The 25,047-nt window shown below is 36.2% G+C and overlaps 1 protein-coding gene across 2 annotated transcripts in view; it reads left to right on the plus strand.

Annotated features, from left to right (window-relative positions):
- The window catches only part of LOC131153027 (uncharacterized), a 76,204-nt gene that overhangs the window by 49,085 nt on the left and 2,072 nt on the right, over window positions 1–25,047 (plus strand). Inside the window, exons 4-8 of one of the 2 annotated variants that reach the window (XR_009136140.1) lie at window positions 20,534–20,701; window positions 20,828–21,075; window positions 21,187–21,393; window positions 21,470–21,556; window positions 21,772–22,159. Coding sequence is in view for 1 of the 2 variants with exons in the window: in XM_058105043.1 (XP_057961026.1) it covers window positions 20,971–21,075; window positions 21,187–21,393; window positions 21,470–21,556; window positions 21,772–21,864 (492 nt within the window). In the remaining variant the exon portion in view is untranslated. Of the gene's footprint in view, window positions 1–20,533; window positions 20,702–20,827; window positions 21,076–21,186; window positions 21,394–21,469; window positions 21,557–21,771; window positions 22,295–25,047 lie in introns of those variants that run through there. The other variant, XM_058105043.1, reaches the window with a different exon arrangement.

A 25,047-nucleotide genomic window follows, 5' to 3' on the forward strand; every position in this document is an offset into this window, starting at 1 on the left:
CAAAGGTCCCCTATGCTAGTGCTATGGGGAGTTTAATGTATGTCATGGTATGTACGAGGCCAAATTTGGCTCATGTGATAAGCGTGGTGAGCAAGTTCCTCTCTAATCTAGGAAGGTAGCATTGAGAAGCCGTCAATTTGATACTTAGATACTTGCGGGGTACATCGAGATATGACATCATGTTCGACAAGCTATAGGGTTGTCCTTTAGTTATGGGGTTTGTTGATGCAGATTATGTTGGAGATATGGATGACAGAAGGTCTACCACGAGATATGTGTTCACCCTTGTAGGAGGACCAATATGTTGGAGATATACGGTATAGTCTTTGGTTACACTGTCCACGACTGAGGTGGAATATATGGTAGTTGCCAAAGCTACAAAGGAAGCCTTATGGCTTACTAGTTTAGTCAAAGAGCTGAAGTTACAGCAAGATGGTGTGGTGCTGCATTGTGATAGTTAGAGTGTCATTTACTTGGCGACGAATCGAGTATACCATGTTAGGAGCAAGCACATTGATGTGAGGTTCCACAGAGTACGGGAATTGATTGCTTTAGGTGAACTTATGCTGGAGAAAGTTCACACATCTGATAATGCAGTAGATATTTTGATCAAATCAGTCACTTCAAATAAGTTCAAGCATTGCTTAGACTTACTCAATGTCTCCAAGTGTTAGAAGGGAGACATACCCAACCCAGCGTTTTCAAGTTCAAAGTGAAGCAGCTCATGTTTTTGAGATTCTCCAAAGGGGCGTATAATCGCCAAGGTGGAAATTTTTATTTGTGACTCTTATACTTCTATTTTGATAAGAAAAGAAGGAAGGACGAAAACATAAAGGGGGCAGCACAGTAGGACTTGTTGACGAGGAGCCTATGCTTGTCGACGAGGGAACGACAGAGGTTCGTCGACGAACGTTCTGAAGCTTGTCGACGAACAATTACCGAGAGCAGAAAATTTTTAGAATTTTGGCATCGTTGACGAGAGCCCTTTATTCTTCGACGAAGGGTCTTCTTGGTATCGTCAACGAGCCTCTGTGTTCGTTGACAAGAGTTGCCTAGGTTGCGGAGTTTTTCTGAATTTTGAATTTTTGAACGTTGGGTGGTTAGGAAAACGAGGGGAAACCTTTGAGGAAACTCTGTATATGTCATATGGGCATATTTTGAGAGTGAGGGTGATCATTATTGAAGTGTATTGTGTACATTGTGATTTCCATCATGAAATTTGTGTGCCTTTTTGCTTTCGTAGATGTAGGCTTTGCTGAACCATGTAAATCTTTGTGTTGATCTTGTTTTGGTTATGTGTGTTATTTACATTCACTTGTTGTTTATTACGCTGTGCATCTTCATTATATGATCCATATCACAGCATTATACTTGTCAAAAGTTAATTGCTGCTCAAGATGGAGTTGATGCCACTTATGAAAATGACGCTACAAGCAATCATCGAGTGATTGTGTCGGAGTCATCAAGGTTGGCATTGCTCAAGAGCTCCCTCCTGAACAGCTGTGGGAAATTAATAAAAATATTTACAATAAATTAATTAAACTAATTAATTCAGTTACATGATCATTCACATTTCTCCAGCGACCCTTGCGTGCCTAGTCGTGACGAATGGCATCACTGCATTCCTGACCAATCTCTAGTGCCTCTCGCCTCACATCGTGGTGTTCGTGGATGGCGAAAGGTGGGCGGATGCAGGCTGGTGCACATGAAGAAGAAAAAGAAAAGGGGCGGGTTAGTGCAAAAATCGCTACTTCAGACATGGAGTCTCTCACCGGCGTTGATTTGCCCCATTGGGGTATGGAATACAAAGTATGGGTCGTAATGCTTCAATCAAGGAAAATAGGAATGGGTTGTCATCGATTCAGTCCATTTTCATGTACGCCGATCACATTTATTTTCTATTGATGGCTCTTGGTTTCCTTGAGGCCATCAGGGATGGGTTCTCTATGCTAGTGGTGTTGGTGTTCACGGGCAAAATAATGAACAATTTTGGCGGTGGTGGCAATGGCGGTGCCTCCATCGCCTACACCTTCAAACATAAAATCAACAAGGTCCTCTCTCTCTCTCTCTCTCTCTCTCTCTCTCTCTCTCTCTCTCACTCTCTCTCTCTCTGTGATAAAGTTGATGCGTGACTGAGTTTGTTCATGTGGGGACATAGAATTCAATGACTCTACTGTACATAGCTCTTGGGACGTGGTTTTTCTGTTTCCTTGGTGGGTCTTGCTTTGAACTTTTCTGATTTGATTCATATTTTTTCAGATATTGAAAGATTTTGATGTCTCTCTCTCATACCATTGTCCTCTGTTGCTTGAGGAGTTTCACTACTGTCCACCATCTCTTGGCCTCTCCAATCAGTTTATACGTAATGAATAGCACCCTTTGCTCCTTAGTACACTGTAGCACTGCAAATACTTTTTCAATCTCCTACACCCACTTTTCAGCGACTACAAGATCAGTTCCTCCTAAGAAAATCAGAGGATTCATCTTAATAAACTTCTCAATCGAACTTTCATAGCCTGCAGATGGACTACTCTGCTCTCTCGAATTCCTAGCAATTTCATTCATGACTTACTATGCCACGTTGCGTAGTACTGCATCTGAATCACAACCCACAGCGCCTGAGGACCCAGCACCATCATTACCACTAGCATGCGCGCCACTACCTCCAAGGTCCATCCTGAAAATACAATGAACTTAGCTTAGGACCCTATCATCGTAACATATCATCTAACTAGTATATTATATCCTTAGCTAATTCATCATCCCTAATCTTAATTCAAGGCTCAATCCTGCAACGTAGATACCCAACCAAATAATAGTTTACCATGGCTTTCCTGAAATCGTCACCCCAGGAAAAACACCCAAACCATTAGGGAAGTCCTGCATCTAGACTACAAAACTAGACCTCAAATTCCCTTTTCCGATACTTTGGTATTATTACTGCTGCATTCTAGAGTCTACAGAACCTAGCATTCTCGGCTCTGATACCAAACTGCAACGACCTACTTAACTTACCACATAATATATCATATTTACCACCCTGATACCATTAATTAGTCATATAATAAAATCAACCCAAACCTATGGGTAATGGGGATACACCTGTCATTCACAATGAAAACCTAAGCAGTAGTAAAAATAAATTACATAACCATCTCCAAACCATAAAGTGCATAATACCAGAGTTATCTACACCACCATAATACTGTATATGTACCGTTCTCTAAACATCAAAAGATACATCAAGGATCTTTTAGTAAAAACCTACTAATCCTAGCTCAAAAACTTACCCTCCTACCGGGGTAGTACAAACTGCCTCAATAGCGGCCTCGGTCCACTGGTCTTTCTGGGTTCCCTGAAATGGTTTAAGCTAGGGTGAAACACCTCTCAATAAGGGAAACAAACTAAATACAATTGTGTGGCAACATGAATATTTAGTATTATAATAGATATACAGTACATGTCACATACTTGAAAACACTGTAAAAAGCATAATTGAGTAAACATATAGTTTCATAATTCTACTAGATCATACTATTCATAAATTATCTGATATAACTAGTAGTTCTGAAATTTACCCAGGATGAATAGCTAGTTGATATCATGTATTACTCGCATGACCGATTGTGCAGCCCGAAGGCGAGACCCGACAATGGCTGGCCGACCAATGCCAAGTAAAAAATGTATGTAAGTACGATGGGCCCCCTGCACCCTGGTCTGGACGGCCAAGTGGACGTCTACAACTTTACACTGAAAGTCACATCGACCATCCATCTCACACCCCCACAACTAGTAGGGGCGGTTAGCACAAGTCTAAACTGAACTGAACTATATAGCTATGGTATCGTAATCCTGAAACTGATCTAAACTATCATCTGGGTTCTGATAACATATAATACATGATAATATACTGTTTAACGTAAATAGATTAATAGCATTTTTTATTTTTGTAATAACATAAATAAATGCGGCCATGCGCTGATTACATTCGTAACTATGGTCTTGTGCTGAAAACATTAATAATTGCAGCCTTGTGCCGAATACATACATAATCCACGGCCTTGCACCAGCTATCAATCACAGTCTTACGCTGAGCATAACTTACATATTGATCTGTATAAATGTATTATTTATCATATATTCTAAAATTATAATGTATTGCATTATCCTGTTATTTCTGAAAATCACTGAAACATGCTTTATTTATAAAATTGACTTAACATAATACAATGTGCGTAAAATTAATATTCATGCGACACAATACTAAATAAAGTCATACATTCTATTTTGAAATAATATTTCCTGTATAACAGCAGTATTTTCCCAAATATACATTTTCTCAATAATTCTCATATATAATACATGCATTCTGAACATAAATCTAGTAAAAAATAATAATAATTTTCGTGGAAAATTACTACTTTAGTGACTTCTGAAAAGCTCCTATAATAACTAATCTTACATCCATAGGGTTCTCCGTTCAATACCCTAAAAACAACATCTCTTAAAACAAAACTTCAGTATTTCTCTGTGTACCACATTTCTTATAACTATGAAAAAGTCAAATATTGAATAAAAGTCTTACCTTGAATTTGGGATGAAATCCAAGGCAGGCCCACCAACGATTTACTCCAGCAAACTTGAAGAGAACTTTCCCCAGGAGTGTTGTGGTGGCCTCGGATCATTGAATCAGCAAGAATTCGGCTTGAAATCCTAAAGAGGAGAGGGAAGGGACGAATAGAAGAGAGGAGAGAGAGAGAGAGAGAGAGAGAGAGAGAGAGAGAGAGAGAGAGAGAGAGAGAGAGAGAGAGGAGGGTTTGTGCGTGAGAATTCTGCTGAAAAATCAAGTTTAGGTTATTTATACACTAGCCTTCATTGATAAGACACATCACTTCGTCGATGAACACTTATTCCTTATTGATGAAATTCATAACTGAAAAATAGCCTCTCGGTATCTCTTCGTCGACGAGACACATCCCTGTCGACGATCCCCTTAAGCACGCTCGTCAACGAACTCACTATGTTCGTCGACGAGTCCCTATTTAAATTTATTCTTTTCTCTCCTCCTCTTATTATTAAATTACGATAATTATTCGGGTCTCCACATTCTCCACTCCTTATAAAAATTTCATTCTCGAAATTTACTATCCATATGATTCATTATCCCTTAAAGGTAAATAGTCTACTCATTTTATTACTTACCCTCACTTATAGCGGAGGAATACCGTGGTTACATTCCAAGTTCAGGGAGATTACATATATAAAATAAAATTTCCCCAAAACTAAAATATTACTTACTATCTAAACTACTATATGTACCTGTAAAAGAAACATTACATAAATATTTACACTTTACCCAGTTAAAACTAAACTTCTTAGAACAATTGCGGGTATTTCTTCCTTATCTGTTCCTTGAGCTCCTAAGAAGCTTGTTCTATTGCATGATTTCTCCACAAAATCTTTACTAGAGTAATCTTTTTACTACGTAATTCATGCTCTTTTTTGTCCAGAATCTATACTGGTCCCTCCTCATAAACTAGAGAATCACTGAGCTCTAATTCACCATAACTGATCACATGAAAAGGATTTGGGATGTATTTCCTCAACATGGAAACATGGAATACGCCATGTATCCTAGACAACACAGGTGGTAAAGCTAACCTATAGGCAACTGGCCCCACTTTCTCTAGAATCTAAAACAGGCCAATGAACCTAGGACTAGGTTTACCTTTCCTTCCAAATCTCATAATCCCTTTTAACGGTGCTATTTTCAAAAACACATGATTACCAATATCAAACTCCAACTTCCTGTGATGGTTATCAGCATAACTCTTTTGTCGGCTCTGAGCTGCATTGATTCTATCTCTCATGAGACGAACCTTATCATACGCTTACTATACTAATTCTAGTCCCACAACTCGCCGCTTATTGATCTCATCCCAATATAAAGGAGAACGACATCTCCTACCGTAAAGTGCCTCAAATAGTGTCATACCAATGCTGGTATGATAACTGTTTTTGTACGCAAACTCCACCAGCGGCATGAACTGAGTCCAACTACACCCAAAATCCAACACGCATGTTCGAAACATATCTTCTAATATATGTATCATCCTCTCAGTCTGCCCGTACTAGTGAGGATGGAATGTCGTGCTAAAAGATAACTGAGACCTTAGAGCTTCCTGCAAGCTCCTCCAAAATTGAGACATGAAACGCGGGTCTCGATCTGACACTATAGACACTGGCACTCCTTGAGAATGGACTATCTCCTAAATATAAATCTCTTTCAAATGGTTAAGGGAGTAGCTAATCTTTATAGGAAGGAAATGGGCAGTCTTAGTCAAATGATCTACAATCACCCAAATCGCATTCTGGCTATGCAATGCTGACAGCATCCCTAAAACAAAATCCATGGATATATGATCCTATTTCCACTCTGGATGAAAAGTGGCTGCAACTGACTTGTAGACCTCTGGTGCTTAGTTTTTACCTGCTAGCACGTCAAACACTGCGTTACATACTCGACAATCTTATTCTTTATACCACTCCACCAATAAGACTCTCGCAGATCCCTATACATTTTTGTACTGCTGGAATGAACTGTGCATAAAGATCTGTGAGCCTCCTCTAGGATGGTATTTTTTATATCAGCATGAGCAGGAACACACAATCTAGAACGGAACCACAAAGCTCTGTCATCTATAATGCATAATTCCTCTCCCTGACCATTCTGTACTCTGACCATTACCTTTGCTAATTCTAGATATTACTTTTGAGCAACTTTAATCCTTTCTTACAGAGTAAGCTGCACCACTGAATAGGAAATACACACCTGAGGATCACACTCGACCAACTCTATGTTGAGTCTCTCCAGATCCATCGTGATCGGATACTGAATCTCCATAACTGCCAACACTGGTCCCACAGGTTTACTGCTCAACGCATCAGCTACCATATTTTCTTTTTTTGGGTGGTAAGTGATAGTACAATAAAAATATTTAATAAGATCCCACCATCTTCTCTGTATCATGTTTAGTTCCTTCTGAGTGAAAAAATACTTTAGACTCTTATGATCGGAGAAGATTTCACATCGCTCTCAATACAGGTAATGTCTCTAAATCTTCAGTGCATGTACTACTGCATCCAATTTAAGATCATGGGTAGGGTAGTTCTTTTCATATTCTTTCAACTACCTGGAAGCATGCACTACCACCTTGCCATGCTGCCTCAACACACAGCCAAGTCCCTTCAAGGACGAATCACTATAAATAACATAACCCTTACCCCCTGACGGGATGATCAACATTGGTGTCGTGACAAGCCTTTACTTCAATTCCTGAAAACTCTGCTCACAGCTATCGTCCTATTCAAATCTGATGTTTTTTCTATTCAATCGTGTTAGAGGCCCTGAAAACACTAAGAATCCCTCAACAAAATGACGGTAATACCTAGCTAGCCCTAAGAAACTCTGTTGGCCTAACTGTGCTTTTCAATCTTGTTTTGATGATAACAAAATGAGGGAGGCTTTAACATGTGGTGTTGAATGACGTGTTTTAGGTAAAATGACTCTCAAGGTTGATAAGATGAAGTTCAATGTTAATCTAGTGGAAGCTCCTTAGAATATTGAAGTCAATGAACAACAAATGAAGAAGTTAAAAGGGCTAGCAAATCTTAAAGTCAAAAGTGAACCTCGAGAGGCTGAAGGAGGTTGAAGGACCTAATGCTTAAAGAAGATCATGATTAGAAGGATTGTTGAAAGTACTTCAAAGTCAAATGCTATTTAGATATGTGAAGCTCTCATAAATCAAAAGAAATTAAGAAGCACCTTGTTAAAAGAGCTTAAAATATGTTTTTTTTTTTTTTTTCATTTTGAAGTTCATTAGCCAAAGAGACTTAGAGACCTTAGTTTAAGTCTTGGAACACATTTTTCAAAGTTAAACAAGTTAATATTTCAAGATTAATTAAGCAAAGAAGAGTTTAATTCAATAATTTAATTAAATGAGGAAATTGTTCTTTGGAAAAATTTGAATTTCAAAATTAATTCAACAATTTAATTCAATGAGGAAATTGTTCTTTGGAAAAATTTTGAATTTCAAATATAATTCAATAATTTAATTAAATGAGGAAATTGTTCTTTGGAAAAATTTTGAATTTCAAAATTAATTCAATAATTTAATTAAATGAGGAAATTGTTCTTTGAAAAAATTTTTAATTTCAAAATTAATTCAATAATTTAATGGTACCTAATTAAATAAGAAAATTATTTTTTGAAAAATTTTGAATTTCAAAATTAATTTAATAATTTAATGCTACCTAATTTAATGAGGACATTGTTCTTTGAAAAAACCTATAAATACCTCTTTGGGTAATGAAAAATAAGACATAGAATACACAAGAAAAGTGATCAAACAGTCAATATGCTGAAGTTTTTCCTGCGCTGAAGTTCTCCTTGAGTTTCATTTGCTCACATCTTTCGTTGAAGAGAAATTCTACAATTTTGGTAGATTGAAAATATCAAAGCTTGGTTCCAGGTTTCAATTCATTTTTTTTTAAAGAACCATCGGTGACTTCTAAAACTTTAGAGCTTCACATGTTTTATATTGCTTTGGTTTTTTGAAATACAATTTAGAACTCAAATTTGTACAACCTGCTCTAAATTTTGAGAGTATTTTTTGTACGCAGATCTACTTCCATCTTCTTGTACTTTGAACGATTCAAAAGGTTGATTGGATCATTAGACCAAGCATAGGCTGGTGCTTGGGGAGGTTTTTCTCTTCCTGAAAAAGAGGGTAAATTGTGTAAGGTTTTTGTTCCACCTAGAAGGAACAAGATTTAGTAAATTCCTTAGGTGGTTGACCTAAGGCGAGGATGTAGGCTGGGGTAAGCTAAACCTCGTAAAAAGTGGTGGTGTCACTCTCTTCTCCTTACTCCTTTTTTAATTGTGGCAATGATATAATCTACGTGAATGTTTTAATACTTGTAATCATAAAGTAATACATATTGGAATTTAAGTAAACCCAAAAAGCATAATTTGTCTTGGGCTTGCAGAAACCAAAAGAGAGTACTTTGGTTAATTGATCTTTTGTAGAAACTGAAAGGAAGTACGTTGATTGGTTAACACCCAAAACCTATTAGTTGAAAGTTTAATTAAGTTCTGATATTGAAAAGGTGTTTGGATTTATAAGTAAACAACAAGAATTGTATATTCATATACAAGACCTCTAAATATTCCAAATTGATTTCTTGTTATGTGGTTGTTGTGTTTGAATGGTAAATTAATTGATTGTGTTTGTTGATTGTGGATTGATTAGAAGAAATAGAAGTTAGTGTGGATTGCCTAATTAACAGAAATACAAGAAAACCTTAAGAGATTGTAAAAAGGAATAAGAGCTCTTAAAAGGGATCAAAGAAATTTTTAATAAACCCAATTCACCCCCCCCCTCCCTTCTTGGGACTACACCTTAGGTTTCAATTGGTATCAGAGCCCAGTTATAGCAAAACCTAACAAGTAGCTATATAAAGATCAAAATGGCACAAATAGGAGTAACTCCCTTTGGTGATAGTCAATCCTCGACTAGGCCACCCATTTTTTGTGGATTAAATTACACCTTTTGGAAGCAAGGAATGAGAATTTACCTTCATACAATGGACTAGAAGGCATGGAATGTTGTCACAAATGGAAATTTAATCCCCACTAAGCTAGTTGATGGAAAAGAAGTACCTAAACAAGATAAAGAACTAAATGACTAAGATTACAAAATGTTGCAAATTAACTCAAGTGCAATAAACGCCTTATACTGTGTACTTGATGCAAATAAATTTAATAGAGTAATGACGTGTAAAATAGCCAAAGAGATTTGGGATAAATTGGAAGTAACCTATGAAAGCACGCTAGATGTTAGGGAAAGTAGAATCGATATGTTAACTAGTGAATATGAAGCTTTTAGGATGAACTCCGATGAAAGTATAACAAGCATGTACACTAGGTTCACCCATATCATAAACTCACTAAGTGCCGTAGGAAAAACTTATTCCACCCATGAGATGATCCGTAAAATTCTAAGAGCACTTCCACCTATTTGGAAACCAAAAGCCACAGTCATTATGGAAGGAAGAATTCTTAAAACAACTTCCTTAGATAAACTCGTAGGGTCTCTTCTAACCTATGAAATAATGTTAAAAGAAAGAAGCATTGAAAACAAAAATAATAAGTCCATAGCTCTGAAAGCTTTGAAAGAATATTCAAGTGAGGAAGATAATGAATCTAGTGAATTAGAAGATGAGGACTTAGCTCTCATAACTAAAAGACTTGGAAAATTCTTAAGAAGAAACAAAAAATTCGCTAGAAAATTTAATGGATCAAAAGCTGAAAAAGGAGAAAGCAATAAAAAAAGAATACAAAAACAAATATGATCCTCCCACTTGCTATCATTGTAAAAAGGTCGGGCACATCAAACCAGAATGCCCACAGCTCAAGAAGGAAAATAAGAAAAAGAAGCCTACAATGAAGGCAACTTGGGATGACACTAGTTCGAGTGAATAAGATAGTGAGTTAAGTGATCGAGAAGTAGCAAACATGTGCTTCATGACGCATAACGAAGAGGTAAACTCTTATTATTCTCTCTCTAAAGATTCGTGTAATGAATCTTGTAGTAATTCATGTAAGATTATGCCTTCTTACAAAGAGCTTCAAGCTGAATTACTCTTTCTACGTAACAAGTTTATTAAAATCTCAAAGAGGAACACAAGCTTGAAACAACAAAATGAAGCACTTAGAAATCAACTTGAATCTTCAAAACTGGTTGAAGAAGAAAAAGAATTAAAGATTGAAGAACTTGAGAAGAAAGTAGATAACTTATCTCAAGAATTAGCTAAGTCTCAAGTAAATGAAGATTGTAAGAAAGTGCACGAAATAAATGATCTTAAAATCAAATTCAAGAGAAATAAAAGATCATCTACAACTTTACCAAAGGTAAGGATAACTTAGAAAAGATGGTAGGACAACAAAGAATGGCAAACAACAAAGAAGGAGTTGGTTATAATGGAGCACCAAACAAAAGAAAGAAAAACTTGTTTATGGGATATTTTGTAAATCAATCTAGACATTATGCAAGCACTTTATCAACAAATATTCATGAGCACACCACTTGCTACATGTGTAAAAATAAAGGACACATAATGTTTAATTGTCCACTTAGGAAAAAGTACATTAAAGTAAAAGATGAGTGGATGATAAATGCCAAAACTAGACAAGATTTAAAGAAAGCTAAGAAGGTTTGGGTTTCAAAAGTAACAACTTAAATCCTTTCTTGTAGGTTTGCTTTAGGACCACACTGTTTAAGGATAAATGGTACTTGGACAGCGGATGTTCAAGGCATATGACGGGAGATAAATCTAAGTTCACCTCTCTTATACAAAAGGATGGAGGATTTGTTACCTTCGGTGACAATGCAAAAGGCAAGATCATTGGAATAGGTAAAATCGGTAAAGACTCTTCACTTACTATAGATGATGTCTTATTGGTAGATGGTCTAAAGCATAATTTGCTAGGCATTAGTCAACTTAGCGACAAAGGATTTGAAATAATATTTAAGAAAGAAAAATGTGTAATTCAAGATTCTAAGGATCAAAAGACACTATTCACCGCACTTAGAATGAACAATGTATATTGCATAAACCTTGATAGCTTAATCTTTCAAGACATAACTTCCTTAGCAGCCATGAGCAAGAATAGTTGACTTTGGAATAGGAGGTTAGGACATGCAAGCATGGATCTTATATCCAAGTTCTCTAAAAAGAATTTAGTTAAAGGCTTGCTGAACACCAAATTTGTTAAAGATAAAGTGTGTGATGCTTGACAATTAGGAAAACAAATCAAGAAAAACTTCAAAAAGAAGAATCATATATCAACTAGTAGACTCTTAGAACTCATACACTTAGACACTACAAAAAAAACTGGTTTTTAGTGACGAAATTGAATCTGTCACTAATAGTTCGTCACTAAAAACCCAAAAAAAAAACGCGCGAAAATATTTTCGGCGCAGAATTTATCCCGAGAAAATATTAGTAGCGATTTTTGTGATATTAGTGACGAATTAAATCCGTCACTAAAAGGTAAACTTTAGTGATGATTAAATAATCGTGACTACTATTATTTTAAATAAATAAAGAAATTTTACTTCAGAGTAGTAGTGACGAATTTCTCAATTCGTCACTACTGGCCCATTTTTAGTGACAGATTTTGTAATCGTCACTAATACTTCTACTTTTTTAAATATATATATATATATTTACTTCACAGTATTAGTGACGAATTTAGAAATTCGTCACTATTAACCATTATTAGTGACGGATTTGTTGATCGTCACTAATACTTCCATTTAAAAAAAAAAAATTTTACTTCGCAGTATTAGTGACGAATGTTTAAATTTGTCACTATTCCCTTTTATTAGTGACAGATTTGACAACCGTCACTAATACTTCCATTTTTGAAAAAAATAAAAAAATATTTAGTTTATATTATTAGTGACGAATATTTAAATATTCGTCACTATTGGCCGGTTATTAGTGACGGATTTGAACCGTCACTAATGTTATTTTCTTTTTTAAAATATAAACAAGAAATAGTAGTGACGGTTTTGAAACCGTCACTAATGCCCAAAAACCCTATTAATGTTGTCCGTGCGCGGGATGTTTTCCCTCCTCCTGCTTCTTCCCCTTCCCTATCGCCTGCTTCCGCTAACAACTCCCACTCGATCTCCCTCTGCTCTCCGCCGCCAGCCACTACGCCAGCTCTTTCTCTTCCCCTCCTGCTCCGGCGATTGTCTCTCCTAGTCTCCCCTATGCTCTCCATCGATCGCAAGTCCCCTCTAGCTCTTCATCCTGCTCCGGCGATCAATCCTCTCTCCCAGTCTCCCCTTGCTCTCGGCCGGAAGCCTAGGTATTTCTTTCCCTTTATATTTTTACTTTCAAACATATACTGAATATTTAAAAAAAAATTTGAATTTACTGAATATTGAAAAAAAATTTGAATTTATTTTGTTATTTTTCAATGTTTGAACAATTCGCATTTGATATCCTCAAGGCTTCCAATTTACTTACTACCTGTAAATTGTTTCCCATGCTCTGGAACCTTCTTCAAAGTTGTATAATTAGATTAAAAAAAAGGTACCTTGTCTTGCAAACTCTAAATTTGAGTCATTGTCCTTAAAAATAGTGTTGTCTGGATGAGTTAGTTTGGTTGGTTTATAGAGTGGAATGGAGCTGGGAAGAGAGTATAGAAAAGCTTGAGTAAGGTTGTGTGACTTATATGCCAATTTTACTTTTCAGTAGACAGAACGAATAAGAATATGATTTCTTGCTACTAGATGGAGGAAGTGTGGTTGGAGATGGAATGGATGAAAAATTATCTTTTACGTGAATCATTAATGGTAGGTTTCTTTTTTGCAACTTCTATAACCAAATATAGTGATTGTTTGTGCATATTATTTGTTTTAAATGTTGTTTGAGTTTCAATATAGGTTTTTAAGGGTTAACCGCCAAAGCTATTTTGTTGCAACTTTTTTAGTCGGTCATTTGGGAGGAAATAGTGCAATTGAAAATTGTTTTAGCACTTTTTCAGACAGAAGGAAAAAAAAATTGTTTTAGATGCATATGAAACTCAAAATTAAAGGATGAAATAATCTAAAAGAGTCGTTCTCATCTCAAACATGATTTATTATTATTATTTTTACCATCTCAAATTCATTCCACTTAGGTAAGATCTCACGGGGAAAATAAAATATACAGCATAATTAGTCTCATTTTTCTCTGTAACCAAACAGAGAAGTGATTTTCATTAAGTTATTTTCTATTCTAGTTCATAAGTCCAAACAATACAGATATTCATCTAAAGTATTAAGTGGGGATAATAACCACCTGATTCGTCAATAACAAATAGCTCACTTCATGCCAAGCCAAACCCTTTTGGCCACCATTGTGACTCCTTAACTTACCCTTATGCTGAATACAAGTACAAAAAAAAAGCCCAAAAAAAATTAAAAAAAAAAAGGCACATAGATACGAACTTCCCTTTAAGGTTTTAAAATTTTCATGATCTTCCTTAAGGGTGTAGAAAAAAGATGCAGTTAGGGGTGATAAAATGGATCAATATGTCATTTTGGATAGAATAATAAAACAGGTTGGGTTTGAGTTGACCCACTTACAAATGAGTGGATAATGGATCATCCATTGGGTGGCAATCCGTTTTGCCACCTCCAAACGGGGCCTAACTATTTAGTTAAATAGTGCAACACAATGAATCAAAAGACAGAAAATAACGAAAAAAAATACATAAATAAATTGCATTAAGAATGCAAGGAACAAATCTCACAAGTCAAATGAGTAAGAGCAAGAAGAACAATTGAAGAAAATGCTTCATATCATCATAATATGAAAAAATAGGGTGGTAAATGGAAATAATAATGTAACTTTGCACGGTATTAATGGGGATATTTCTCAAAATTTATGGTTGGTTTGATTCAGCAGAATAATTATTCATTAGAATAAGATAGAATATAATTTAAATTTTGAAAACTAAGGAAATAGTTATTCCTCATATATCTCCTAATTACTTTATTTAATATATAATGGGAAAGGAATAGACACCCATGACAAAATTTATGAATAATTATTCATTGTCTACTCCTTATAATAAACTCATAAAATATTTCACATTCTTATTTGTTTTATAACAATAATTTAATTTATTATGTAACTAGTTATAATTAATTTACTAAAACTAATCTATTCTTGCGAATAAGCATTTCATAAACCAAACATAATCTTAAAGACCAAACCAAAGTACGACAATCTCCTTTACAATAGTACTAGAGATAATAAATAACATTCTTCATCTTCTGTAGACTTGACAAAATAGATAAAATCCATTAATTTGAACTAAATTCATTAATCAACACTTGTTAAAAGAATTGGATATAGATTATAGTTTAGTCAATTGATTATTGCCTAATCCGTCATGGATTATAACTATCATAACTAAATTCATTAATCAACACTTGTTAAAAGAATTGGATATAGATTACAGTTCGGTCAACACTTCTTCCATGATGCAAGAACTCTATCCTTAGTATAACTATTTGTTCATAACTATCTTGAGATGTTCCAAAGATTTAGCTCGTGCATTAATTAAATAAACTGATATAAGCCCCATTCATATTAAAGGATTAAAGTTAGAAAGCTCAGCAAGATGAATACCACAAAAAACAAAATAAAATAAAATATACTAGTTAGGGTTCAAGTATTTTTCTATTTGGTGTTCTATCAATTGCAAAATTTGGCCATGGCTTTGATGTCACTTCTATCATAATAAAAACAATACAAGAGAATCTATACTAAACAACTAACTGTAACTCGTATGACTCATCTGAATGTCATTTAATTACTTTATGTAGAAATTCTGAACTCTCTAAATCAGGATGATTTTAATGCATACGTAAAAATAAAAAATCCTCTCATATGATAGTTCTCACCTACAATTGTATTTTATTTTTGCTACAAAATCAGATATCAAAACAACTAAAAACAAAATAGGATTTCTTTTCAATTCTCCTATACAAATTCAAACAAAATAGGAAAGCAAGATGTGTCTTTTTTGTAATTGCTTGTAAAATTATAACTATAAAATTAAACAATAAATGAGACAAACTTCCAATGAAATTGTAGTATTTTGCTTCAAGGTGATGGAATAATGCTATTTTATTGTGTTTACACTTTGAAAAAAATGTCATTTTAAGTCATCCATTGCATTAGATAAAATTGATCGTCCTTACACATATTATTAAAAAAAAAAATGCTTACATACAATGAATAGATAAAGTCTTATATTCCTCAAAACCAAAGTCTGAAATCGTAGCCCCTTGCATGTTTGTTTCTTTTTTTTTTTTTTTTTCAACTTCATGTATTCATTGAAGCTTAGACCCGTCCAAGAACGGTTACTATACATTCATTCCTAATCATACATGTGAGACAAATCAATTGTTATATTTCAGTTGATTATTAGTCATACTATGTTGACTAATAATCATTTGAACATGTTAATTATTTGTTTCACTTACGATTAGTAATGTGAGTATTTCAATCATTCTTGGATTGTCCAATGTAGACAGTTCAGGAAGTTGTATTTACATTGTTGTCATCGTTCACGCTTTGTCAATTGTCATTATATATTTCGAGTGCATCTCTAGTTGTGTTCTCTGGGTGCATAGTGGGGTGTCGTGACAATTTGTTAATGATGGAAAACTAGCCAAATTTTCACTTCCCTCATATCGTGTACTTGGAGAGCCATGGGGAGATACTGCCAAAATTTATGACGACTACGACGAAGGAATTTGAGCGATTGATCGCAATGTAAATGCAACATTCCTAAATGGGATAGGATTTGTACCCTTTAGAGTATGATGGTTGATTATAGGATTCATGATGCATGCATGATAAACATTATGAGAATATAATGAACACCATTTACTTGAACATGTTATAGGGTAATTAATGAACATGGATAAGAGTTGGATGAACACTCAAGGTAGGTTTTTGCCAGAATACATGAAAGGGGTACATGATTTCATAGGGTTCGCGCGTCCTCATGCAGACAGAGCTAGTAGAATAAGGCGTCCATGCAAGAAATGCCAAAACATAACATTCAAACACATTGAGCTAGTCCATTCACATTTGTTAGACTTTGGAATGGAGAAAAGGTACACAAGATGGGTGTTCCATGGTGAAGATTACGTAGTTCAGAGCGATAATTTAAATAACACTGAAGATGAGGGGGAAAATATAGTAGGTGGTGATACACATTCGGAAGGGTTAATTGAAATGTTAGGTGAATTGCAAAGGGGGATTGCAGTGGACACGGGTGATGTCAATGTGTCACGTACTGGTGATGAAACTACTTCAGCGTGTACCATACCTTGCGATCCTAGTACGTTGAATCGACTTGGTAAACCATTTGATAATCTCATGAGGGATGCATGGGTGCCCCTATATCCAAACTGTAAAAAGTTATCAAGTTTAGAGTTTCTGATAAAGTTGCTTCATGCAAGGACAATGCATGGGTTATCTCAGAGTGCATTCAACATGCATTTAAGCCTCATTAAGGTAGCACTGATGGAGGGTGAAACACTTCCCAAGTCTATTTATGAAGCGAAGACATACATGCGTGAATTGGGTCTCGATTACACTCTAATACATGTGTATAGGTATGATTGTGCACTCTTTTATGGTGAACATGAAAATGCGAACGAATGCCCAGAATATAGTGAACCGAGGTATAGAACTAATCAGAAGAAGGGTAAAAAGATTCCCAAAAACATATTGCGATATTGTCGATTAATCTCATGGCTGCAACGATTGTATAAGTGCAAAAAAATTGCTATAGATATGAGATGGCATCAAGAGAAATGTCTTAAAGATGGAAACACCCTTAGCCATCCAGCGGACTCCGAAGCTTGGGCCGAATTTGATAAAATGCATCCGTGGTTTACTAGTGATCCTCGCAACATCAGACTTGCCCTTACTTTAGATGGGTTCAATCCTTTTGGTAACATGACCAACCCATATAGCATGTGGCCAGCTAGCTATGATGATGCCATACAATATGCCACCATGGTGATGTATGAAAGAACCTTTCATTTATATATCTCTGCTGATTCTCGGAACGAAAACACCTGGTAATGATATTGATGTTTACCTGCATCCATTAATTGACGAGTTGAAAGAATTATGGGGAAAAGGAGTGGAGACATTCGATGTGCAAACCGGGACAACATTTTGGATGCATGCTGCAGTCTTGTGGACAATTAATGATTTCCCCGCAATACAGCAACCTATCCGGTTGGAGTACAAAAGGTTACTTAGCATGCCCAGTATGTAATAAGGATGTTGGGTCCTTATCCTTGAAGCATGACCGCAAGTTATGTTTTATGTGTCATCGCCATTTTCTACGAATTGGACATCCTTGGAGGACTCGTGGCGTCAGAAGCTTCAATGGAAAACCTGAACGAAGGTCGCTGCCAAAGCAGCTAAGTGGGGAAGAGATATTAAACCAGCTAAGGTTGATCGGAGATGTGAAATTTGGGAAACCACCGACCAGTAGAAAAAGAAAACGCACTGAGTGGGAGTTTAATTGGACAAAGAGAAGCATCTTCTTCGAGTTTCCATATTGGAAAGATCTTCTACTATGCCACAACTTGGATGTCAGGCACATCGAAAAGAACATTTGTGAGAATGTCATTGGTACATTGCTTGATATAAATGGAAAGATAAAGGACACCACAAATGCTCGCCGAGATATGGAAGACATGGGAATACGACTTGAGTTGCACCTGTTTCGTGATGGGGACAAAATTTTGATGTCATCAGCTTGTTACACATTTTCAAAGGATAAAAAGAACAAATTCTTCGACTGGTTGAAATCAATGAAGTTCCCCGATGGATATGCATCGAACATAGTTCGATGCATAAACATGAAGGAAGGGAAGATGCTAGGAATGAAAATTCATAACTGTCATGTCCTTCTACAGCAGGTTCTACCCGTTTTCCTTCGTGGACACTTGACTAAAGATGTTTGCTCAGTATTGATTGAGCTAGGAATCTTTTTTCGGTAGTTGTGCTCAAAAAAATTGAGTGTAAACGTACTTGAATGGTTAGAGGATGACATTGTGATCATACTATGCAAGCTAGAGAAAATTTTTCCACCAGCATTCTTCGATGTGATGGTCCACCTAGCAGTCCATTTACCAAGGGAGGCCATAATTGGAGGACCGATTCAATATCGTTGGATGTATCCTATTGAGAGGTAAAGTATAAAGTCCTTGTATAATGGTCACGTGATTTCTGTATTTGAAATTTTTTTTCCTCATTGTGTCTGCAAGTCTATAATGCTACGTAAAATGCACAGGTTCTTATTAACTTTGAAGGGGTACGTGTGCAATAAGGCACGACTGGAAGGTTCAATCATTAAGGCGTGAATTGATAGTGAATGTCTTGCATTTTGCTCAATGTATCTATATGATATTGACACAATGTTCACTCGTGATGAGCGAAATGTAGACGTTCATGCTATTAACGCTGAAGTTGAAGAACCCAGGAGCTCTATATTTTGAGAAAATGTTTGGCCTCTCGGTGCACGAGTTTACAATTTCATTGACATGGATGACCTAGAAAAGACTCATTTTTACATCCTCAACAATTGTGATGAAATTGTTCCATATATCGAGTACGATGTTCCAAACTTTTTACTTTGCATTGTATTTACATATGCATAATTATATACTTACTTGACATTAACATGTACTACTATTGCATATAGTGAACATAAAGCCGAACTCCTGGCCTAAAATGAACGGAGTGTTGACAAAAGACATAAGAAGGAGTTTATCAATTGGTTTGGGAGTCATGTAAGTAACAAAAACTACTTCAGTTAGAAGCAATGTATGGTTTCACTATTGACGATATTCTTCTAAAATCCTGTTTATTTCATAGATGAAAGTCATGTTTTACAATAAGGAACCAACGGCAAGTAAAGATTTTTACGCGTTGGCATGTGGCCCCGATCAACGAGTTAACTGCTACAGCGGTTGCATTGTTAATGGGTTATGATTTCATACAAAGTCCCTCGGACTGCATAAAAGAACCCAAAATTGTGGGGTTGCGATGCTAGGCATAGAAGGAGATGAAGATATTGACTACTTTGGTGTGTTGGATGACATTATAGAGCTTAGCTATGGAGCAAACAGAGTTGTCCACCTGTTCAAGTGTACCTAGTGGGACATTGGCAATAAAAAGACTAGGATAAAAACCGATGCCTACTTCAGTAGTGTCAATTTTAGCAAAACCTGGTATCAAAATGACCCTTTCAGCCTTGCGACGCAGGCAGAACAAGTGTTTTACCTTAAAGACACCAAATTGAAGGATGAATGGCATGTGGCCCAAATGATTCCTCCCCGAAGTTTGTACACAATTATAGAAATGGCAGATAGTGAGATGAGTTCCAGTGAGACTGCATTCTAAGAAGATGAGGCATATGTCCACACAACAGCGCAATCTTAAACAGATATTGTGGAAGAAGGCGCTGATCCTATACCATTGCATAGGGATCGTGCTAGGGTAGAACACGTAGGAGCTACTGACATTACAATTGAACCTTTCGTAGACGTTCACTTCATTGAAAATGAGGAAAATGATGGGGAAGATGAAACAGGGATCGAGTACTGTAGTGAAGAGGAAGACACTTTAGAAAGTGAGGATGATATAGATATTGAGGATGTATAGGGGGTAAGCATGTTATTTTTGTCACTATGTATCTGACATGTGTAAATAACTTAAAAATAGATGTCTACTGCATCCATCTAATATTCGTACTTCATATATGTACTTGTCTATTTTTGTCACTATGTATCTGACATGTGTAAATAACTTAAAAATTCGTTCTTCTTATATTGACTTGTATAATTATTTGCAAATATGGCACCAGGAGGTCGACGTTGGAGACTTCCTTTCAAGCCCACTACTACATCGTATGAGGATGATCCAACATCCTCGAGACTGACGGAGCCCGTTGGTACTAATATGGCGGCACCATTGTCTAAGCCATCGCCACCTCGGCCAGACATGGATACCACTTATGCGACTGACCCACAGGGTGAGTTGCCGACCGTCATAAGTAGTGTTAGTATGGATATGGTTCATTTATTTACATGTCAACTGTTGATGATAGTTATTCACGTGTATGATTATAATGTTGTTTTTAAATTAACTCTACTTTCAGCATCTACGTCCATGGTTAGGTCAGGCCATGGTGCAGCAAAGAACATGTCGCTGAAGAAGCACTAGGATAGGACTAAACAGCGGATTCGGATCGACATTCCTCTAGGATACACCGTACCACTAAACGATTGGTGCACTGCGTGGATGCGGGAGCTGAGCATTATATGCCGACAATATGCTCCAGTCACCACATTCAACGAGCCCCAGGTGGCTCAGGAGCAGCGCATGGTCCTTTACATGCACATTTTGGTAAGTTCCCTAACCTTATATAGTTTTTTTAATTTAAATGTTTTTTTACTTTTAATATACTAGCCAATTAACAACTATCTAACATTGTAATTGTATTACCTATATATGCAGGAGGAGTTTGATATGGACATCCTCGAGGATGACCATGTAAGAAGGGCCGTCGACGTCCAATTTTGTAATAAATTTAAGAGCTATCGCTCGAAAATACGTACCCATTTTCGAGCAATGGGAGATGAAGCAGAAGCGTGGCCATACGATAAGATATCCCAAGAAGATTGGGACGTGGTGTGTCGCCATTTCCGTGACCCGCGCTATCAGGTGATGTGTTTGTATTCTAATCACTAATTTTTCACAATGATGTCACTAATATGTCATCATGACATCTTCCTTGCAGGCCATATGTGAAACAAATGCTGCGAACCGCAGCAAACTCCCTACGACGCATTGCGGTGGAGCGAAGCTATTTGTAAATCATCGCCAGGTAATTACTATATATAAAATTATCTGACCATTCCATGACATAATAGTAATGATGACTTATATGATAATGTAGCGTGATCCCGAGACTAGCACAGAGGAGCCGCTACCGGATCTGTATCAGAGAACACAAAGATTTAGTTTATTACTTTATTCAAAACATCAAAGTTGTAGTCTTACTTATTCCTTAATTTCTTTCATTTTCATGATTGAAATTAGGCACAGATGGTCGAGTTAAGGGATGCACTTGTTTTAGAGGGGAGTCCGCACATAATAGATTTTGAGATAACTTCCCTGGTGCTTAGGCAATGAGCAGGGGGCTGGGTGAAAGGTCTTTGAAGTGGATACATCACCCCAACAACATCATCATCCATGGGTGCGGTGGCTCATGTAGAGATCGAACGACAGCATCGAGAGGCCGAGTGTGATAAGCAGGAGATGGCTCGGCAGATGTAGAGGATCTCTATGGAGAACGCGGAACTAAGATCGGACCTCTCCACTGTTTGAGCCTAGATGCAAGTCATGATGGATAGGCAGGCGTGGTTAGAGGAAAGGATGTGCTGATCTAGACAATATGATGCGGGTGGCTCCTCTGATTGATTATAAGGTATTATGATCACAAATTGAGTTTCATGTTAAATCATGCTAGTCTAGAATGCCTCCTACATGGTGGATGCAGTTGATGTGTATTGCATGCTAGTAGTGGATATAGGTTCTTATGTGCCTTCAACTTCTTATAAATGCTCTATTTGAACCTTTCAACTCATTGTATGCTATGCTTATTTGGCATCCACTCAGGTGGCATGAAATTTGAAGAGGTTTAAGTTTCCATTTGTTGGATGAGGAGAAGATAAGGCAGTGTAATCAATGGGGAAAGAGAGAATGCAGTGGAATTGGACTAGTGGGTAAATGGGTATGTCTAAAATTGTGACATGTTTGAACTCAACTTATGTAAAAATGTCTGTTTTTGTCAACTTATGATATGCTATGCTCATTTGGTAGCCACTCAAGTGGGAAATTTCATGAAGTTTGAAGAAGCATCCGAAACATCTTCGAGACATGGTGGGATGACAATTGTAGGGGCAATTCCTGTCCATTAGTTGCCAAAATTACAAGAAAATGTGTGCAACTTCATGTTCTTCTGTTGAATGGCTTGGACAAACTTCTTTTGGGGTGGGGGGGGGGGGCGAGAGGGGAGGGGTGGGGGGTTAAAATGACTGAGCACAGCATGTATGACTTCTGTATAGTTTCTAGATTTTGTTTCATGTGTTGGACAACTTGAATCTTTAGAAGTAATAGTCGAGGTAGTAGTGGTCATAAGCAGTAAAATATTAGTTACTGTCAGTTGTTTTGGAAAAATTGAACATAATTAGGATTTTACTGCTTATCACAACTACTACTTCGACTATTACTTCTAAAGATTCAAGTTGTCCAACACATGGAACAAAATCCAAAAACTATACAGAAGCCATGCATGTTGTGCTCAATCATTTTAACCCCCCTCCCCCCCAAAAAAAGAAATTTGTCCAAGCCATTCAACAGAAGAACATGAAGTTGCACACATTTTCTTGTAATTTTGGAAACTAAGGGACAGGAATTGCACCTACAGTTGTCATCCCACCATGTCTCGAAGATGTTTCAGATGCTTATTCAAACTTCATGAATTGTCCCACCTAAGTGGCTGCCAAATGAGCATAATATATCATGAGTTGACAAAAACAGACGTTTTTACATAAGCTGAGTTCAAACATGTCACATTTTCAGAAATACCCATCAACCTACAAGTCCAATTCCACTTCATTCTTTCCTTCCCCAATGATTACACTGTCTTATCTTCTCCTCGTCCAAAAAATGGAAACTTAAGCATCTTCTCTGCTATTTATATTCTAAATTTAAGATATGGTTGGCATGTATTACTGTCGTGAATATGATACATGATTGCATGCTAGTCTAGAATGCCTCCTGCATGGCGGATGCAATTGATGTGTATTGCATGCTAGTAGTGGATATAGGTTCTCGTGTGCCTTCAAATTCTTATAAATGCTCTATTTGAACCTATTAGGTGTAGGTTTTATGGGAAAATGTCCAATTTACAGACGGTATGTTGCCGAAATTGCGTTAAAATTTTACCAAACAAAAAGAAAAGATAGGCTTAGTTGTTTAATGTTAAAATATTTTTAAAAGGATGAGTGAAACTTAGGAATCATAATAAATAAGGCAATGTAGACTTAGTTAATTTAGAACAGACATTCATTTATATGTTTTTGGTCCGGTAAGCTTAAAGCATTCATTGCCGTGCTGAAATCATTGAAAATATTATATACACTAGGCTGAGGATTTGAAAATTTGAAAAAGTGGTACGTTAAATATATACATAACTCATAGGGAGCATCAGTTTCATAATTATTTAAATTAAATGCTCTCATCATCTCTTAACAATCATGTCCAAATGCCTGGAAGAATAACAATACTACAATGAACCAAATATTATCCACTATTCTCTACTATTTATATTCTCAATTTAAGATATGGTTACATGTATTACTGTCGTGATTATGCTACATGATTGCATGCTCGTCTAGAATGCCTCCTGCATGGCGGATGTAGTTGATGTGTATTGCATGTTGGTAGTGGATATAGGTTCCCGTGTGCCTTCAACTTCTTATAAATGCTCTATTTGAACCTATCAGGTGCAGGTTTTATGGGAAAACGTCCAATTTATAGACGGCATGCTGCCGAAATTCCGTTAAAATTTTCCTAAAAAAAAAAAAGAAGATAGGATTAGTCATTTAATGTTAAAATATTTTTGAAATGATGAGTAAAAACATTTTCCATGTCTGACCAAGTAAAATTGTAGTGTTTTCTAGTTCTTATAAAGCTTGGATCAAAAATTGAAAAAGCCACTTTTGTTTAATTTTCAATATTTTCATATAAATGTTAAAAAATTAAAAAATAATTTTGAAAATAAAATTTATTAATTACATTTAGTTTGTTATTAGAAGCAGATGGGAAACTAGGAACCCTTTTCGAGTTCGTCAAACAGTCAAAATATGATTTGGGACACAAGCGGACCTTCTTTTAAGGATTGGCTAGTTGAGTTGTTTTCTATACTAGTTTTTCTTGAGTTTAAAGATTATCCATATTGGTGGTTCACATATGTTTAGGGTGAGTTGTTTTCTATATTATTTTTGCTTGATTTTATAGAATCCAATCCATATTGGTGGTTCACAAAGGCATTAGATAAATAGCCCCCTATCCAATTCCTCCACGTAACACCTAACCCCTTCCTTAAAGGCACTTTATCCAAGAACTCCCAACTAGCTCAATCGCACGCCTTCTCAAAATCAGAAAATCTAATTTGAACACAATGCCCTTTTTCTCTGTATGACGAACATCTTACCACTTAAATGTCTACTAAAAATAACATACACAATCTGCCTCTCTCCCGTAAAAAACACTTTGTGCAAAAGAAATAGTATTACTAAGGAGGAGGTT

Source organism: Malania oleifera, chromosome 4 (assembly GCF_029873635.1).
Source record: "Malania oleifera isolate guangnan ecotype guangnan chromosome 4, ASM2987363v1, whole genome shotgun sequence".
Classification (NCBI taxonomy): domain Eukaryota; kingdom Viridiplantae; phylum Streptophyta; class Magnoliopsida; order Santalales; family Ximeniaceae; genus Malania; species Malania oleifera.